Raw genomic sequence first — 19886 nt, 5'->3', positions numbered from 1 at the left:
GTAGCCCGTAATTTCATGTTCCACTTTATTCTTTGCCTGATATTTTTCATTTCTGTTTTTTTATAAAGATTTTATTTATTTATTCATGAGAGACACACACACACAGAGGCAGAGATGCAGGCAGAGGGCAAGCAGGCTCCCTGCAGGGAACCCTGTGTGGGACTCAATCCCAGGTCTCCAGGATCATGCTCTGGGCCCGAAGGCAGGCGCCAAACTGCTGAGCCACCCAGGGATCCCCCGTTTCTGTTTTTTTCTACTCTGTACATGTGTTTTAAATGTAATAAGAGAATGAAAGTTGAGTTAACAGAATGGAGTTTCAGATTTAAAAATGACAATGGCTCGTAAAAATGCTTATCATTTAAGAAACTAATATCCTCGATTTCTGGTCTCCACAACCTTTCTTTGAGAAGCTCCTGTGGTCTTTTTTAAGTGATCATTAGGAAAAATAGGTATCCTGTTGCAATTGCATATGTGATGGGGGAATTGGATGCCTCAGGAGATGACTAATGGGACTCTAGACCTTTCTGTCTTTAGGTCACCTCCTTGAATCTGGACTATATCATAAGTGGTCCAAGGCCTGGCCATCTGGCAGCCAGTGAGTGCCTATGGTAATGAAATTGGTCTCAGTCCAGGTCTTAGTCGACAGGTGTTCACATCATAAGTGACACTAATTGACTTCCTATTCCTTCAATTTGGAAGACAGTGGCCTGTCACTGAGACAGCAATGGGGAAGGAGTTAGTCATGATATATTCAGACTCATTGAAAGCCAAAGAATTCAGTGCCTTGAGCTGGCACAATCATGGCATCTTGCAAAGATTGTACTTGCCTCTTCTGGGTTCTATTAGCCTTGGAAATTAAAAAAAAAAAAAAAAAAAAAGCAAGCAATCTAATTTCAAAAGATTTCCAGTAACTCAGAATGGCTAATGCTGCTCTTCTGTAGTTAACAGGAGTCTCATGTGTTGAGACTTTTCATCTTGTGTTATGATGATTAGATGCTCCCCTATGAAGATGATAGGTAAGGAAGAAAAAACAAAATCGGATTCTGGGCCTCTGTGATAACATCAGGCTGGCTATCTGTTATTATTTTTTAATTTTTTCTTTGTTTCAGGGTTGATTACCAGGTCACCCATTCATGACAAATGCTATGGATGATCTACTCTGATGGAGAATTTGATGTCTCTTTACAATCCTCTTGTGAAATGAAGACAGTTGTGAGGAAATATCTCTGAGACTTCTTTATTAACATAAATTAAGTCTCTGCACAGAATTCCAAAGCTTCATCAAGCACATACTCTTTTGTAGTTCTAGATCCAAAATAAGCTCCCATTTACTCAGTCTCACTCAGGGCTATGACTTGGTGGGTAATTTGGCCTGACTTGGAGGCCAAATAGTATTAGTATTATTAGTAGTACTAGTATTAGGAGGAGCAGTGCTAATTATAGCACTGCTATAATAATACTAGTAGTATTAGTAGTTTGTAGTAGTATAGTATATATACTAGTAGTATATAATACTAGTAGTATTAGTAGTTTGCTCTCTGAAGTGTCCTAGGTTTCTCTAATGGCTTTTTTTTTTTCTAACTCCACAGATAATTTGGATGTCCCTGTAGCAAGTGGCAAAGCCACAAATTAGTTATCACACTTAAAAAGTCAAGATGACAACAGTCACAGTGGATCTATTTATTGAAACAGCCTCTTTTAGCAGAATGATCAATGTCTTACCTCTTTCTGAAAGGCTTTTCGGGGGTAAGAAATCAGCAAGCATCTGATATAAAGTAAGAAACAAGGCTTTTTATTGGTCCGTTTCTGGAGCAGGCTTTTAAGCATTTCTGCCTGTAAATGTAGAAACATGAGTGTGGAAAGTAAAAGGCAAGAGCAAAGATTTACTAGGTGCATCTATCTTCCTGGCTCTTAGAGTCTTCGTGATTAATACATCTTTAATAGGGGACTGATCTAGATGCTTCGGATGTCAGAAAGCTAAATGTTACAGCATTGTCTTCTTGGTTCCAAACACAGCAGGACGATTAGCAGCTGTCTGAGTAACAAAAAGAACCTGAAGCCCACAGCACAGCTTTTATTTTCCAGATTTGGAATGCCTGGAGCTCTCTAGTGGAGTTGACAGCTAAAGGAATAGAAGCCTTGATTCACAGCAGCTAATCCTTTTCCACTCTCTATGCTGTATTTCTCCTCAGCAGAAGAGAACCTTTCCTTTACGCCATCCTCCGAATTCCAGAATAATTTTGGCAGGCATCCTCGGGCATGGAGTGGCTCACTTTGCCCAAGGCTCCTTGTCTCATCTAATCAAGACACATATAAAATAATTTCAACCAAGAGTTTATCTTAGATACTTTTTGACCTGCTGAGATGTAATGAAGAGGTTCATCTTCCTAGAGAAAAAAAATATATATAATTTTAAAAAATTCTTGCTAACTTTGTCCATTTAAAGTGGTTGTCTTTCTCAGGCGAATTCTTATAAATTGCCTTCCAGTGGAAAGACTTGTTTTCCTATTCGCCTCAAACTGGCATCCTTACTTAACAGGAAATACACGCTGAATCCTGCCATGTTTCTGTTGGCAAATACTGGGCTACCCTTGCTGGAACCTGCCAACAAGCTTCTTAGTAAGCAAATAGAAAGTAAAACAAGCGGGTCTCAGATGAAACAGAAGACATACTTGAACTACATCAGAGACTCTGTGTCCTAAGTCATCCCCAGTTACTTCTGGGGGACATGGCGCCTTGGTTCCAAGTGGAGCTGTTGCTCACTTGTAGTTCTTACAATGAATGATAATGGCTATACTTGTGATAATGCTAATTTAAGATGGTCATTTTTAAAAAAGTAAAACAAGCATTTAAATAATACATTTTCTTTCCGCAGAGAGCAGGGGTTGCTGTGTGGCTCAAATATGAAACAGAACAATTAAATACTTACAAAAGTCCTAATTTGCAAAAACTTAGATCTTTCATGACACTTTTAGACCTTTACCCAGAGTTAAACTTGGGGTGGGTCTTTCTAATACTAATTTTCTTATTCCATCCTTACTATCTTAATAATAAATGTTAGCATTTCTCTTTGTTTTTTAGCCTCTCGATTATGAAAGAGTGGATAAGACACAAATGGATAGTCAATGAATTAGCCCGAAGCAAATACCTGTGGGACCATAAACTAGGGCAAAGAATGGAATATCACCAACCTTCTCCAGTTTCTCGAAGCTTGCCTTGCACCTCCTACCCCTTCCCTAACTTCAAATAGTATCGTTTTCTTTTGCAATTGAATTTTTCTGTTTTAGATAATTCTCTTCTTAGATCTTTAAGTAGTTCTCTTGTGAGGTGATTCATCTCCAAAACCTTTATGCTTTGTGTATGGACAGAGGACATGTCTAGGTTACCTCCGAATTTCTAGCAACCAAGAATGTACATGGACAGTCTTATACCTAAGTAACATAGAGCAGACCTAGCATTTGCTGTTACTAATGCTTCTGATGCTGCTGGAGAGCAAGCCATTCAACCTTCAAATCTCTCGTTTCCTACCAGTGCAAGGAAGGGAGAGACTAGAGGCCTCTTGTGGCTCAGTGGCTAAAAATGTGGGCTGTAGGCCCTGCCTTGTGAATTCACCACTTACATGCATGCTATAACTTGGGGGCAAGTTATTCGGACACTCTGTACCTTAGTTTCCCTATCTATAAAGTGAGAACAATAAGAATACCTGCCTCATAGGATTTTTGTGAGGATTATATGGATTAATTCATGCAAGACCTTTACAACAGTGCTTTGCACATGGCAGTTACTCAGTAAATGCTAATTTAGGGAGCATGTGTTTACAAGCAGGGGGTAGGGTATGTATGGTAGGAGGGTATGTTTTGTATACTTCGGAGTCAGGCAGACTTGGGTTTACAATCTCATTTTATAGCTCCGGTACAATTATTTACCTTCCATGTGCTGCCTAAGTTTGCAAATATGAATTCAAAGGTGATCATTATAAGCGCCCCAGAGAGTTGTGAGGTTGGATTGGTGGTAAGTGTGTGGAAGTGCCTTACCGAGGAGGCCAGACTTGCTCACATGCCCATTGTTCTCTGTTTTCCCCTGATTGACGTGGCCCAAGAACTTCAGCTGTGTCAGCTATGGATTATGCAATGGAGACCAACTCGTTTCTGAAAAGAAAAATCAACCAAGCTATTTTGAGAACCCCACTATCTTTTCCCATTGAACATTAAGACCAGCTCAGCGGCATCTTCGAGGCTGGTAGTTAGTGATTCTGCTGAATTCATTCACTGGAGGAAGACCTGTAGTTGATCGCGTCCTTGCAAAGTTGCACAATCCCCTCCTGGCATTGCGGACCTCAGGACAGCACGCACCAGTCTCTCTGACCAATGAGTGGATATCTGCTCGCAGTGTGTGCACTGGAGCTGGAGTGTCCGAGAGGGAACCCGAAGGCCATTCAGGCAGCTTTAGACCACAGCTCAATCTTCTGGAGCCACCATACTACCACACTTGAGTTAGTTGTCATGTGAAAATGTTACATGCAAAATGCCTCTTTTTTGCTGAATGGCTCCACTTGACCTGAATGAGCACCTGCTATAACCCCAAATGTCACTTAGTAGGTTAACACAATAGAAAATTATTTCTTTTTTTTAAGATTTTATTTTATTTATTCATGAAAGACGGAGAGAGAGAGAGAGAGAGGCAGAAACACAGGCAGAGGGAGAAGCAGGCTCCCTGCAGGGAGCCCCATGTAGAACTCGATTCCAGGACCCCGGGATCACAACCTGAGCCAAAGGTAGACGCTCAACTCCTGAGCCACCCAGGTGCCCCTAGAAAATTATTTCTTGCCCAGGTTATATCCAGCTGATGGTGAGGAGGGGAGGTTTGGCAGGCGGTGGGGTGGGGTGAGGGGCTTCCAGGATGGGCCCGGGTGCCAACATCCCGCCGGCGGATTGTAGGTTAGAGAGGATGGAAGGGCCAGAGGACACTGCTTATGTGCTTTGTCTAGAAAAGGAAGAATCACTTAAACCCACATCCCATTGCCTGGAATTCAGTCACACGAACCTTCCAACACGTGAAGGAAATGCCATCCTTGTCTGGGCAGCTCCACCCCAGAAACAGGCATTTAGGGGAGGGGCGCTCGTATCTTTGGACCATTAGCCACAGAGGCTGATCTCAACACCTTCATCTTGCTCGGGTGAGCACTTCACCTGAAGAGCAAGGATAGCGTCACATCCCATTATTTAAAATGTGGTGACTAGGTCCCTATAAAAGATTTCTCTAAAATTACCTGCCACCCATTTCTTTGGAAAAATAAGTAAAGTCAGAGTCTGAGTTTAATGCTGTGTAAAGGCTTGCTCTTAGATCACTTAGTTAAAGCACCATTAGTGTCCCCAAATCCCATTTTGAAAGTTGTTGGAAGCATGGGTCTTTTGCATCCTGCACCCTGCTTCATTTGTTTAAAATTGACTCTGTGTACTAACCTTGGAAAGAAGTCACTTTCTGGGCAGGGGGTTGGGGGAGGCATCCCTCGTATATTTTAAGTGTATGCTTAATTAATATTAATATATCCATATTTAAATATAAATGAACTCCATTGTATTCAGTCCTCTAAAGGTCTTAATTGAGAATTTGGTTCTATGTCTTTTGTTGAATAGGAAAATAATTCTGTATCAGTTTCGAAGTAATCAACTTTTTCTGTACCTTTTTAAAAAAAAAAAAAGAACAAAAACGATTTTACGATTTTGTTTCATGCCCCTGGTCACATGTACGTAAGCGCTTATTCATAATACGGCAGCTAAAGCTGTGGGATGCAGAGTGGAGATCTTAGTGAGGTATCCAGGGAGGGCGGGTGGGGGTTGAGTCTTTTAATGATCTTTACCTAAAAAATGGCAGAGGGCTAAGCCAGCTCCTTGAATGTAGTGCAAATGAAATCATATGTCTGTGAAAACACTGCACACTGTTGAGAACTATAAAATACTGCGACGGTAATAGTAGAAAGAGAAATTAGTCACTGGTGTTTAGTGCCATAGGTGGTGCGGAGCTCAGAGGAGAAATCCTTCCCCCCCCTTGGGTGGGATGTGGAAGAAAGCAATTAATATTAGCACCGGAGTTCTTAGCATTTCTGTGACGGCAAAACCCTTAATCACAAGGATATCATTAGTGCTCTGAAGCATTTAATTTTGATGCCTGACAGCATTTTAAAATGCACAAACCTTTGATAAAGAGCAAATCAGAGCTGCGGTGTTGAAATGAGAAAGAAAGAGGAAGCCAAAACCATCGTAAGGCCCAAGTAATTAAATTTAAATATGCTGTTTGCAGGAAGCAGAGAGATGTATAAACTGTGGGTTTAGTTTTCCTCTGGGTGGAAGACCCCTTGAGTAAACACGGCCTCTTTAAATTCGGATCCCGGGCCCCCCACCCCCCTACCCCTCCACCCCTGTGGTTAGGCCGCCCTCCTCCCTCCGAGCACTGGGCCTTGTTGTACCACTGACATCCTGGGCTTGGGGTTCTGGGCTTCCCGAAAGGGCTGTTTCCACTCTTCCCTGCCTGCAGGCTGGAGAGCTTTCATTGCATCTGCTTATTTCCTGCCTTCTTCCCTCCGCCCTCCTAATTCGAGCCAGTAGTGAACTGCCGTGGATCTGTTTGAGCTTTCTCTCCCCCCACCCACCCCGACCCAAGTCTCCCAAACTGTTTTTAATTCATTGCTTGTGATGCGGGACCCAAGCAACCAGCCTGATAGCCCGCAGTGATTCGCGGAGACCCCTTCCTGCCTTTCTGAACTCCGTAGCTTTCTTTTTTTCTTTCTTTCTTTTTTTTCTTTCTCCTCTCCATCCTCTTTGGGTGTCACAAGGACCAAACTGCTGCAGTAAAATGACTTGTAGGTGTTTAATGGCGAGTCATTGAGGAAGCGAATAAAAGAAAATTGTAGCACTTGCATCAGTGGGGAGCAAGAATTGCTGAGCTTTGAACCAAAGAAAGTTAAATTTACCATTTTCTTTAAAAGGAGCCTCCTCTGTTTGACATCAAAGCATCTCCGGTAATTCTTCGTTGTGAAATGTACCGCGGTTAGAGAGGCGTGATGCGGCCCCTAATCTGTGCTGTTTCTGTTTATCACAAACGCGCACACGGATAAAACCCACGTGTGCCTCTGCGTGCGTGAGGCCCGGGCTCCCACCGCACGGAACCGCAGGTACAGGGCAAACGGGGGCCCTGTTTGGAAAGCATTCTCGGTTTCTCAGGGATGTGGGGCATTTTGAATACAGAATTATTTGCAGAGGGGATGATCTGTCCGGGCTTTCTTGGAGAAAGCTCAGCTCATTCAACCTTCATGCCTTGGTGAGTTCTTCTTCTTCTTTTTTTCCCTTTCATCCTCTATGGGGTTTTTTTTGCTCCATCTTTCAAAAATGATATTTTACTACCATTTTATTTGTTTCCAGTGTGAGTGCGGAAAGGTACCTCTTCCACATGCTTCGCCCTGCTGCCCCTGCCCTGAGCACAGAGGGCTCTGCGCTCTGTGACCCTGACACCTCCTCAGGGAGGTCCCCTTGGTGGGATTTCAGGGATGCCCGCAGCCCCAGAGGGCCTCTCCTGGCAGCCCCCGACTGGTTTCCATTAGTGAGCGCGTCTCTGCTCTCGTAAAACTAGAGGGGCGCTTAAATGCCCTTTCTGGGTTTAGGATTGTGGCTTGGCCTGGCGGGCGCAAGGCCACTGTACCTTCGTGGTGACGAGAACAACATACCTACCCTCCGGATACGGAGGTGAAGTTTGAGAGGGCTGTCATCACCTCCGTCAGCGACAGAGCAGCCCCCCCAATGCCCTGGGTAACAGGTGCAGTCGGACCCGGTGTAATGTTACTCCGCCCTTGAATGACATTTTCCAACCTGTGTGCTTGGAAAAAAACCAAACAAACAAAACAAAACTTCGGAAGCATCTCCTGTCTCTTAGAAAACAAGAGACTTCTGCGTATAATTAGAATTGTCATTTGCTTTCCTCCTCGTTGTCAGTCTCCGAGTTCACCTAAATAGCAAAACCAAGCCCAGGGAAGGTCGCCTGAAACAGGTGCAGACGAAAAGCTGTCTTAGGGAGACGGACTTCTGGTGCTTCTCATGTAGAAAACATCTCCCTGTCTACAAAGATTTGTTTTTTTGGTTTTTTGTGTTTTTTTTTTTTTTGAAGTCTATTTTGACTTAGTTCACTTTATTTGTTTGAAAATGTATCGAGCGCTCGCTACGTGCGGGGCACGATCTTGAATGGTTTGGATGTTGATCCGGACAAAGGAAAGCCCCAGCTGCGTGGAGCCTACGTCCTAACGGCCCGCGAGCCCGCAGCTGGAAGGAAGGGGTCTTACAAATGGGAGACGGAGGCAAGGACGTTCGAGGGGCTTGGCCAGCATGGCACCCGGGGACTTTCAACCCCAGAATGATCCCCCGGGTCCCTCTAGCTGTCACCGATCTACCCACCAAACTAGTAAAGTGAAGAATCCTTTTACCATTTGTCCGTCTTTACCATTTCCCATGCGCTGGATGAGCCCACGTGCTCACAGACGCAGAGGACCGGTGAGTTCTTCAAAGTCCCAGTCATCCTTGGAGCGGGTACCCCTGCTCGGCCACCAGGGTGCCTCTGGTTTGTCACCACAGAGCTTGCCTGTACTTCACCGACCTTACTCCACATCCTTCCACAGTGCTCTCTGCAGTGGACAACGCCCCCCTCCTCCCTATTTTTCTTCCTGTCTCGGTCACTATCTTTATTTAGCCAAATATGGTTTCACTGTATAAACACAAATACCTCTTCAGCTCTACTTTTGGATTTTAAGGTCCTCCAGCGGAGGACTAAAGGACATTTGTTGAATGATTGAAAGGGTACGTCAGCGTGATTTATAAGCAAAAAGAAAAGGAAATCAAGAACGTGGTTGGGGTGAAAACTACGAAAATACCCTTGAGAATAGTAGGCTGTGGTCTCAGATAAGAGCATCCCAGGACAGGAAGATGGACATCTGTCAGTCAGTGGAAATACTGCTTCTAACATTTGAAAATTAAGGACGTAGGGACCCCTGGGTGGCTCAGCGGTTGAGCATCTGCCTTTGGCTCAGGTCGTGACCCCGGGGTCCTGGGGCCGCATCGGGCTCCTCATAGGCAGCCTGCTTCTCCCTCTGTCCGTGTCTCTGCCTCTCTTTGTCTCTCAAGAATAAAAAAAAAAAAAAAAAAAAAAATCTTAAAAAAGAAAAGAAAAGAAAATTAAGTACTTAATTCAGTTAAGTCACAAACCTTTCTTTAAAACTATCCTGGAGCCTTTGTGAGTTTGACAGCCATCAGTCATCCTTCTCAGCCACATTTCTGTGGACCGGCACGACCAGCTCTCCTTGTGTTACGCCAAAATTCTAGCCACCACAGAGTGCCTGCTGATGTCCAGGGGCCCAGAACTTTCTTTAAAGCAAACACCTCTTGTATGAAGGAGGTCTGTGGGTAGGTAGGAATGCTTCCCATCTAAGATGTGACTCTTTCTTTTAGCAAGGCTACTTAACACCCGCCTTCGGCTTCCTCCCGCCTTCGCCTCCGACTCTTCAGCAGGGGTATTAGCGCACGTGTAAAAACACAGTATAATCAGGGAGTACCCACCTCACACTTCTCTCCATCACCATGAGAGGATCTGGACAAGAAGAAGGTGGGCAGGCTTCTCTCGAGTTCTAGAAAACGGGTGTCCTTTCTGCCAAGACTGTTATAAAAACTTCCTCATCTATTTTTGTTGTTGTTAATTCAGAAAAGGCCGAGGGATAAGATGGGTCTTAATTTGATACCAAGGACTGTGTTTGATTATCTGTGTCTGTGCATCCCCAGTTCTGCTTTATTCCATTGGTTCTCATTGCGTCTTTTTTCCTGCTTGGTCTTTTTATGTTGACTAAAATTTCCACTATGGCGAGAAGCTCTCTTTGGAATTAAGGCCTAGATTTGTCATAGCTCCTTCTGAACCATGTTTCAGGGACGGGAGTGTTCAATCTGTTAGTCGATTAGTCTGTCATCTTGTAATTTTGTTAGCAAAGGGCAGAGCCCTGGGGTCCTGGGATTCAAGATCCAAAACATTTCTAAATTGAGGAACGCTTGGTAGTATTTATCAAACTGTGGGAATGCAACCATGGTAGCATCAGAGATGATTTTAGTGAAGACCCGTCTAGAACGTCATATAATACTGAATTGCCCTGTAGTGCAAATTGGCTAATCTGTACTTGGATAAAGCTGGCAGGAGTGTCCAGCAAGCATTGGCAGCATTGTTTATTTACATGTTCATCTTTATGGTTACCTGCTATTCCCAGGGTTTTATTTATGTCAGTATTAGGAAGTTTCTTCTTCAATATAACCCACGTCAACAAATATAGTGTGTTGGTTCAAGAACAGTATTACCGAAATCGTAGCACAAGTTGCAGAGGGTTGTGGCAGCGATTACATGAATGGCATGAGAAGGCAAGCTTGGGAAGCAGCGGGGCAGGAGAGTGATCGAGAAATGCCATTGCCGAATGCCTCCTCTGGGGAAGCGAGCTGCAGCCGGGCACACGTGGCAGGGAGACGGCTTCCAGATGTGGAGCTGGAGGCTGGATTGGAAGTAGGGTAGGAAGGGTGAGGGGAGGAGCCCTGTGCGGCCTGTAACGTGGAGCATATCCAGGTTGCCTCTTCCTTCCAGAGTGGCAGTGCTGGCAAGCCTCACGTTTTCCAGCCTGGTGTTCTTTGTCCCAGTGAACGTGGGACACCGTGTTCGGACACGGTGCAGTGGCATGCTTCACTGAGTACGTTTCTCCATCTCGCTTGGTCGCGGATTGCTTTTGTCACTGTGGCCTGGAAATGCTTTTCTGACGACCTCCGTCCAGAAAGAATTCAGACAGGACAGCCCCCCAACATAATACCTCTTGGGATTTAGAACCATTCTGCTTTACGCTTTCGTCTCCTGTTCTTCCATTTTCATGGTGGCCAAGTCAAAGAACGCGCTATTGGCTTAGTTACACATTTGTGCGATGGATTTTCCAAGTAGGGCTTCATTGGAAACATTCTGTTAGTTAACATGATGGTTTTGTGAACTCCCTGCCCACCGTACTTTGAACACACTTGGGTTGAGTTCAGATTCCCCTTGAATGGGCACAGGAACGCTGCTGCTCCTACTTCTAAAGTGGAAGTCGGATTCGTGGCCCACATGCAACAGTTTGGTGTTGACCCGACCAGAGAGAAACCAGCTTAATCCATGCACCCCAAGACCCAAGGACTGCAGGCAATTCATTCCCGAGGAGTCCGTTGATTATCGGGATCTGACCCAGCCATTTCCGAGAGAAAGTCTGTCTTACAACTTTATGATCCCACCCTCCCACTGCACCGCTTCCTCTTGAAAGTCCTCACTTCTCTATTTCACTTCCCAATCCCGAACATCAGAGTTTAAAGAGCCCCTTTTTATGGAGTGTATGCTAACGTGCTCCGTTAGGCGATGTATTTATTACCTGGAGCGAAATAGCTTTTCACAGCCAGGCAGCTTTCTTAGCCTTCCTGCTCTCTCTGTGTTTAGGAGTCACTCCTTGCATTTTGCTGGATGAGGCTTCCATCCCAACCAGTAAGGAAAAAGAGAGAGAGAGAGAGAGAGAGAGAGAGAGAGAGTGTGTGTGTGTGTGTGTGTGTGTGTGTGTGTGTGTTGGGGGAGGGAAGCCTTAATGCAGCTAATGAGCACATTTCCGTTTTTCATTTTCTTCAGATGTTCAGTGGCTTCCATATGTCTGCTGCATGCAGCTCTGTTCATCCAGTTTGGTCTTACTAACCTTGGGGTTGCCTTTGATGGAGGACATGTGTGTCCACTGTTATCTTTCACTTGTATTTATGCTTGAGAGTCAATCTGGAATAGCTTTGGGGAGAGAGAGAAGGGGAGAGAAATAGGGCAGGGTGTGTGTGTGTGTGCGCGCGTGTGCGTGTGTGTGCGTGTGCGTGCATGCCATCTTGAAGTAGCCCTATCGGAGATGCCAGCCAGGCTGTCAAGTAACCACCTCCCTGCTGGATTAACTTCAGCTGGAAGATTCCCTTGTGTGACTATGGTGCGTCTGGTTGCTTTCCTTGTCATCAATACACTTGTCAGGTATGGTCAAGTATGTTTGAAGTTAGCCCCGATCCGTACTCAGTGACAATTTATTTTACTTTTCTCTTTTCCCCTCTGAGTTGGAGTTTGGCAGCTGTGTGTGTGTGTTGGGAAAGAGCAGGAGGATGACCTGACACTATGCGGTTGTTCCTCAGTGGCCATTTTGTGGTGTTTGTTTTCACGTATTTCTACAATTTGGTGACAAACAAGAATAATATACATTCAATTGAGGAAGACCCCCTAATCTCTGGTTCTACAGACCAGCTTTGTTAATGAGATTACAGACTTCATGAATGCTCCTCTTCTCCCTGGAGATGGCACATTTGTGTCATTGTCAGTCCCAGTAGAGCTTGACAACAGCCAGCTGGAAATGTGACCGCCACAATGAAGAAGAGGGCAGCCTGGTTTTATAAATCTCAGGAACCCCTGAGAACACACCCAGTAGAGGACGGCTTTTGTGTCTTTCTTAGTGGAAAGAAGAAAGTTTGCTACTCAACAGGCAAAATCAACATTGCAGCTTTTGTAAAAATAGCTGCAAAATGTCACATATGTCCAGAGAGAGAGCATCATTGCTTTATTTGTGTTCTTCGTTATTTGCATTGTTGAGTCAAATTGGAACCTTCACTATATAATTAGGCAGCCTTTTATTTCTATTGGAAAGAAGAGAAGTTGTTTGCATTTCCTACAGTACAAGAGTTGAAAATTCTCCTGCTTGTATAAAATTAAAGACCAGTAAGTTGACCACTTATAAACTTTGGAGATGGGATGAGATGCAGTTTGAGCTTAAAATGAAATCTTCCAGTGGCTTTCACGGCTTGCAAAAATTGAAGAACAAAGTAGCATTCTCTATACCTTCTGTGAGTTATAGTGCAGGTGCTGCGGAGGTGATCCATGGGCCTATTGACCTACCAGGCTTTTACTTCAAAGATTATCTTTCTAAGACAAACCATATGCCAAAAATATTGGAGAGAACCGTAAAAATGGTGTGCTTTTGTACCGGAGAAGAGTGAGATGGGGGTCTGGAAGAGACAAGAATCCTTTACACTTTTCTTAAGTAAAATAAAATTATCGATGGCTACCACCAATGTTTTCTCCCCCTTTTGTTTTCTTGTTTGTCTGTTTCTCCCAATAGCACCATCATCCATTGCCTTGGTCCAGGCGAAAGAAGTTACAAGATACAGTGTTGCTCTGGCTTGGCTGGAACCAGATCGGCCCAATGGGGTGATCTTGGAGTATGAAGTCAAGTATTATGAGAAGGTATTACCTGAATGAGCAAGCTTCCTTCCTCCTTTCTTTTCCTTCCCTCCCTCCCCCTTCCCTCCTTTCCTTTATCTCTTCAGTTTTTAGCCAGTTATAAATCCAGAATACCAGCGAATCCTAAACCAAATGCATTTTGTTCCCCCATCAGATCCAATTATGAATTTTATGTATTAGGTTGGTTATCTTGAAAAATAGGAAAAATACATTGTGTTCTAATATAACCACTTTTTCTTTCTAGTAATGGAAATCAAGATAGCTAAGAAGTTCTTATATATAAGCCTTCTATCAGTGAGAGTGACTCATAAAAGTCGAAATAATGATCTGTTTAAGTAGATCACTGCTATTCAGAATCAAGGTGTGGGTTTTGATGACTTTTAATAGAAAATCGGGGAAGGAAAATTACATTTTTCAACCTCTTAAAGTTATAGAAAGACATTATTTTTACAAATAACGTGTCTCTCTTAAAGGACAGAATTCTGAAGAGAGCTATTTGCATTCAAGATTGTCTAGAAAACGAACAATTGACTTCTCTTTCTTTTTAAAGATAATCACTTATTGGCTTCCTTATTAAAAGCAGAAAAGGGACAGGATTTATTTTTCACTGAAACCCGATTACAACATTTTTGACATTTTCTAGACGGCAAATAGAAAAAGACGAGAGACCTGCTTATGGTTATTTCTTTTAAATTCCTGGCCGTGGAGTGAGAAGAGCCACCAACCATCACCTGATTTTCTTTTTCAAAAAAGATCATCAGTAAAGACTGTATATTGTGGGTGTCAACCGTGATCCCACCTGAAATCCACACATCCTTCCATATCCGAGACGTAACCGTGGCACTTCCAACACTGAGGAGAATAGGAGGTTTAGAGGGTCTATCGATCAGTTTGCTTTCAACTTCTGAGTACACTGGCTTGGTCCCTTTAATTTTGTATCTAGAGTAAGTGGGAGATTTATTTTGCCACCTTCCCCAATTTTGTCGTCCTGTGATGCAGGATCAGAATGAGCGAAGCTACCGGATTGTCCGGACGGCCGCCAGGAACACAGATATCAAAGGCCTGAATCCTCTGACTTCCTACGTGTTCCATGTCCGAGCCAGGACAGCAGCTGGCTACGGCGACTTCAGCGAGCCCCTGGAGGTCACAACCAACACAGGTACCAACATTACAGTGAAATGTGAGGAGCTGTCCCTAATTTTTGGTTAGGTGAACATTCTGATGCAATGAACACAGTTTGAAATGATGATGTCTGTAACCTAGAAGAGCTCCTGCTCTTTAGAGGAGAGCATTTTTCATAGTATCGAACCCTTAAGAAGGGTTCACATGATTAGGAAATGTTTTCTTTTTCTTGAGTCTTCTATGAATCATGGAAAAATTGGGATTGTTGAATGGACTTTGAGAGTCGCATTAGCTATCTTACCTAAGATAGGAACTTTTCCTGGGAAGAGTAAAGAAAAGACCAAATGTATTTTCTTTTACGTATTTCTAGGAATCTGTTTAAATCAAGTCAGATTTAGTTTTTTTTTTCTTTTTTTTTTTTAGTTTTTTTAGTTTTAGTTGTTTTGTTTTGTTTTGTTTTCTTAAAGACCCTTTGGACAAACACATCAACTCTCAACATTGTGAGTTGGACTGATTGGTTGACTTGAAAATGTTAGCAAAGGACCTGCCCACTGAATAAGCAGTTTACATAAGATAGCTCCATCTAGATGATTAACAAACCCACACTGAACTTACTTGATAAGGAGATAGTGGAGAAGCATCTTCAACATCAGTTCTAGAAAGTAACGTTCTTCATGAATTGTGCGATAAAGTAGGAATAAAAAAAGCAGAAGAGAAAGAAAGCACTCTAGAATTTGTTGGGGTTTGACATTTTGGGGGCTATTCCTGGAAGGCTTCAAGGAGGAAATGACTTTTGATCTGGGCAATAATACACAGGTTTTTTTTTTTTTAATACACAGGTTTTTGATAGTTTGGGGGGTGGGGGATGGGGAGATATTTGGAACTACTTGTCCTTTTTGAAATTGCCAAGTGTCTTTCTCACTAAGGAATGCATCAGATCACTGAATATGAGTTGGGCTGAAACTAGAAACAAAACAAAACAAAGAAGAAGCAACAAAGAGTAATGTTTACCCAGAGGGTTTAATAAGAATCTTCTGGTTGACATTCTTCGTACAAATATAAAAAAAATCTTCATCTCTTTGAGGTTGTCGTAGACCTGCTGTTCCATAAATGCATTCAAAGGGCAAAAGAGGCCATGTGCCTTCCCAGTGGCTTCAGAACACTGACACTGATGACCCAGTCAGAGATTTGAGCTCTCACGATCTTGCCAAAGGTGATCCTTGTGTAACTCTCTTTGCCAGTGCCTTCCCGGATCATCGGAGATGGGGCCAACTCCACGGTCCTTCTGGTCTCAGTCTCAGGCAGTGTGGTGCTGGTGGTCATTCTCATCGCGGCCTTTGTCATCAGCAGGAGGTAAGCACTTAAGCCACTTGCTGCCCACCCCCTAGCCCTCCATCCCAGTTTTTAAGAGGGAGCTTTTTGTCTCTTCCCCACAAAGCTGAGGCTTTTGATTAGCATCATAAATGGGGCATGTTGCATGGCCAGGTCCTTCCTCTCTGCTTTGATCCCTGGACACCCCTACTGGAGCTGCTGGCTGTGGTCCCCCCCACCCCACCCCCGACAGCCCTCACAGCCTACAGTCCTGGAAAGACCCAGCTAATTCCTGAAAACCCAGCCAATGAGCAAGCCAATGAGAGATTCCTAGATACTCCAAGCTGTAAGGTGTTACATTTATACACCTCTTAAGCCTGGACTTACTGCCAAAGGTGAAAAAGAAGCCATATAAAACTTAGGTCCAAAATTTAAGCTCTGCCATTTGTCAGCTATATTACTTAAACTCTTTAAGTCTTCTTTTTCTTCCCTCCTTATGAAGTAGGGATAGAGGATTTTAGAAGATCTACCTCTAAGTTACTGACAGGGAAATTTTGGTCAGTACAGTAGCTAATCTAACACACAATAGGTGCTTCAACTTGAGTTCGGTTAATAATAATTGTAACCAAAGCAAATAATCCAGGGGCTGCCCCTCGGCCTTCTTTTAGGAAAGGCCTTCAGCGTTTCTAGAGAGTTTCCATTAAGCATGCTGTGGGCATGGCATTGTTCTTGGAAATGAATCTAAAACAGCAGATTACTTAATTCTGTGAGAGTCTACACTCTAACTTAATGCTTGAATACCAACCTAGAAAAGAGAGAGAGAAATAGAAACGGCTTGGCAACCTACTTTTTTTGGAACAAGTTTTTCTTATCGTTGTCGCTCCCGTGTGCTTATTAACACTACCCAGGGCTCCCGGGGAATGGGGTGGAGGAGGGACAGCGACTCATCTCCAAGATGTGCCCACATCTAAGCTTCTCCAACCTTCACTCGCCTGGGCCATCAGCTATTTCACAAGGTTTCAAGAAGGCCAGAACCCAGGGGTCATCAAAATGATCCTCTTCAATATGAACCTTTTCACATAACAGAAGAGTAAAATGATACTCAGGCAGACACAGTGCTTACCTAGGCTCATTAGTTTGCCCTCGTGGTAGAGCTCCACCTGGATACCCAGGAGCCATGCTCCTACTGGATACCCTGGCTAGGGTCTGTTGTGCCCTCTCTCTTTGCCCCTCCTGTAGGTGATCTCACTGATGTCACAACAAGGCCTCTGGCTATTGCCACTGGCCTGAGCAAACAAACCATCATCCTTTTTCCTCACTCTGTGGTACGTTCTCATTTAGGGTGATGACTGTATATCCTAAGTTGCCTGGATGGTCTCAGCTGCCTCATGTATCTATTAATATCATGCCTCTACTCCCACACTCCAAAATGTCCTGGTATTACAGAAATCAATCAATCTAGTGCAGTGTGGAACAAGAACTTGGTGCGTGCAGGCACCACCTACATTTGTCATTGTGTTTGTTCTTTTTGGTGCAAAGTCTGTAGCTGTGTGTTTGATCAGAGCAGTGAGTTCCCTCCTGAAGAAGTAAAATCCACCACAAATACTTATTATCCCTTTGCTGGACTGCACGTGTAGACCTTACACAGACATGCCCACTGCACCCTATATATTAATGTAGCTCAGCCTTTGGAAACTCCAATTTGGCCCAAACACAAATGGAATTTCAAGTATTCTTTCCTTTTCTGGCATTTGATTTTGGAAATCAGTCAAGACGCGCCTCTCTCTTGTTCATTGTCTTTTAGTTTTGTGTATATATGTGCTGGACACACAAACATGGAAACTGGATGCAATAATATATCCATCCGATAGCAGAGGGGAGGAGTGGGTTGGGGGAATTTGTGGAAATTAGAAGGGCTTTTGTTTTCATTATTACATATTTCTGTGTCTTAAAATTCTACAGTGTGTATCAATAAAATTTTATTAGAAAAGAAAATTCTTAATTGCCTCCACATCAGAATAATCCTTGCTTAGAATCCAGCACCACGTGACGTTCAGAACCATTTGAGAGAGCACGCCTTTGGAGAAAGTGGATCTTATCTGTATCTCCACCTTCTCTTTGATGTTGATGGGAAGCTTTGTCTACTGGTCCAACTTCTCTTAAGGGTTGCCTTCCCCCCACCCCCAAGGTACCTTAAATATACCAGTGAAACCAGAATAATTAGGAACAAGTCACCTCATGATAAGTTTCTTTCAGGTGTTCTGCTTTGACAAAAAGAAAGGAAAAATGCAAGAAAATATAATGCAGGCAGATGAGCTTATTAAAAGCTTGAAGCTATAGAAAATAGAATTGCACACTTGATGACTTAATTTTCTTTCTGCTTTTATTGATCACTTTATTCTTTAAGGGAGGATTGATAGAGGAGGATTCATTGGATTTCCAATTATGAGTCCCTACCTTAGAGAATTGAGCCTGTCGAGTTACCCAGCGATGATTCTTGTCCCTTCTCCCCCATTAAAAAAAAAATGTCACTTCCCAAGGCTGATAAACACTGCTTGGTGATTGGTCCTCAATGGATCACTTTTTAGAAAATGAAATGTCAACCCCTTGCCCTGCTATTGATTCTTCTTTAGTGTGGGCCATAAAGCTGTCACGGGAAAGGCTGCCTGGAGCCAGGTAGCTGACAGGGTTTGCTGCGGCCGATGCGCACTCAGCTGATTCTTCTCTGCACACAGGCTGTGTGCTCTGTCACATTGGACTACAGATGTTTAAATGAGACAAGAACAGGTGAAGAGCGAGGAGACGGAGTGCGGACAAAAGTCTGATCCATGCTTTTAGTGCGAGTACAAATGAAAGGTGGTAAATGGCGCCCCCAAATAATCTTGCCAGCCTTCTGGGAAGGCAACAAATGGAACACCCTGGCCCAGAAAATGATAGGGCTGCTTGTCACTCTTTGGAGCCACAGAAGGTTGATGGCAGAGTCCATGCTAGACAAAGGGATCCCTTATAAGGTGATTCTCCTCCAACTGAGTCCCACCAGGTGATGGCATGTGAGATTTTTTTTCAGGAGTAGAGGCCAAGGACCCACACTGTGAGAAAAGTTTCAACCCTCCTGATTACCTCAAAGAAAAATCTGTCTGGTGCTAATTTGTCGTTTAAGAAAGAGGAAATGGCCTCAGGCTCACAGCTGGTATCTTGCTATTTTTTTTTTTTTGATAACAATTGTTGCATTTATTTCATTATATCTTTATACTGAAAAGCCTGAGCTGTAGGCAAGGCAAGGTAATATCCATTTTTTTCAATGAGAAGATCTACTTTTTCCTTTCGGCCCACTTGGATGAGTAAATATTTAGGGATCTCGATGAAAGAATCCAACCCCCCCCCCCACATTTATAAATTTTATTTATATATTTAAAATGAAAATCAAAGTAAGTTGACTTAAGACCTATTGTATGTTTTTACCACCCACGTTGTTGTAAGCAAATCCACTTGCTTTTTTTTTTTTTTTTTTCGACAAGTGTCTAAAACCAGTGTGCTCTTCATCCCTTGAATTAGAATTCAAGTATTTCAGCTTTCAGAGCACAGAATTGTACTTGCTGTTGGGTTGTTCAGGTACTGCGCTCCGTGTATCTAGTGATGCTAGAAAATTTATCCCAAATTACGTATGTACATTCTCTCAGCAGCATGGTACCGTGGCTCCATGTTCCTAGGTATTTACTTGTGGTCTCTGTAGTGTAACCACTTTACTGCTTTCTAAAGTGATTTTTGAAAGTACTGTTAACGATAGGCATCATAAAATGCAATGATAAGGTCATAACATCCGGGACTAATGATTGAACATGTTGTGTTTACCTGACCCTCCGCCCCTTTATAAGTGATTTCGTCAGGATGTCCCAAATATTGTTAATCCGGGTTCCTTGAGGCCAGTGTGTCTTCCCTCAATACTATTTTATTGTGTAAGGACAACTTTTGAGAAAGGACTAGAATATAAGATGAGTCTCTCATTTCGAAAGGACAGTTTGGTGATCGGAGGCAAGTATTTTCTGATAACCAGGCATGGAGGCTTGTATACTGACCTTCTAATGATTGCTGGTGCTACTGGGTTTTTGTTACATCCGTTT

At 43.3% G+C, this 19886-nt stretch overlaps 1 protein-coding gene and 1 long non-coding RNA gene across 4 annotated transcripts in view; one reads left to right on the top strand and one right to left on the bottom strand.

The window, feature by feature from the left end:
• EPHA4 (EPH receptor A4) overlaps positions 1-19886 on the top strand; it is a 142699-nt gene that overhangs the window by 94441 nt on the left and 28372 nt on the right. For all 3 annotated transcript variants that reach the window (XM_049106451.1, XM_049106450.1, XM_025441476.3), the window contains exons 6-8: positions 13211-13335; positions 14332-14491; positions 15696-15807. In XM_049106451.1, the coding sequence (XP_048962408.1) occupies positions 13211-13335; positions 14332-14491; positions 15696-15807 (397 nt within the window). The remainder of the gene's footprint in view (positions 1-13210; positions 13336-14331; positions 14492-15695; positions 15808-19886) is intronic.
• On the bottom strand, positions 1723-17082 carry LOC112656280 (uncharacterized). The gene is made up of 3 exons (XR_003134248.3): positions 16889-17082; positions 4035-4148; positions 1723-1833 (listed from the first exon to the last, which is right to left on the bottom strand). It is a non-coding gene; the product is annotated as an uncharacterized LOC112656280 (long non-coding RNA).

The sequence above is a fragment of the Canis lupus genome, chromosome 37 (genome assembly GCF_003254725.2).
Source record: "Canis lupus dingo isolate Sandy chromosome 37, ASM325472v2, whole genome shotgun sequence".
NCBI lineage: Eukaryota > Metazoa > Chordata > Mammalia > Carnivora > Canidae > Canis > Canis lupus.
Note: the sequence above shows the minus strand (reverse complement) of the source record. Positions and strands in the feature narration are given on the sequence as shown.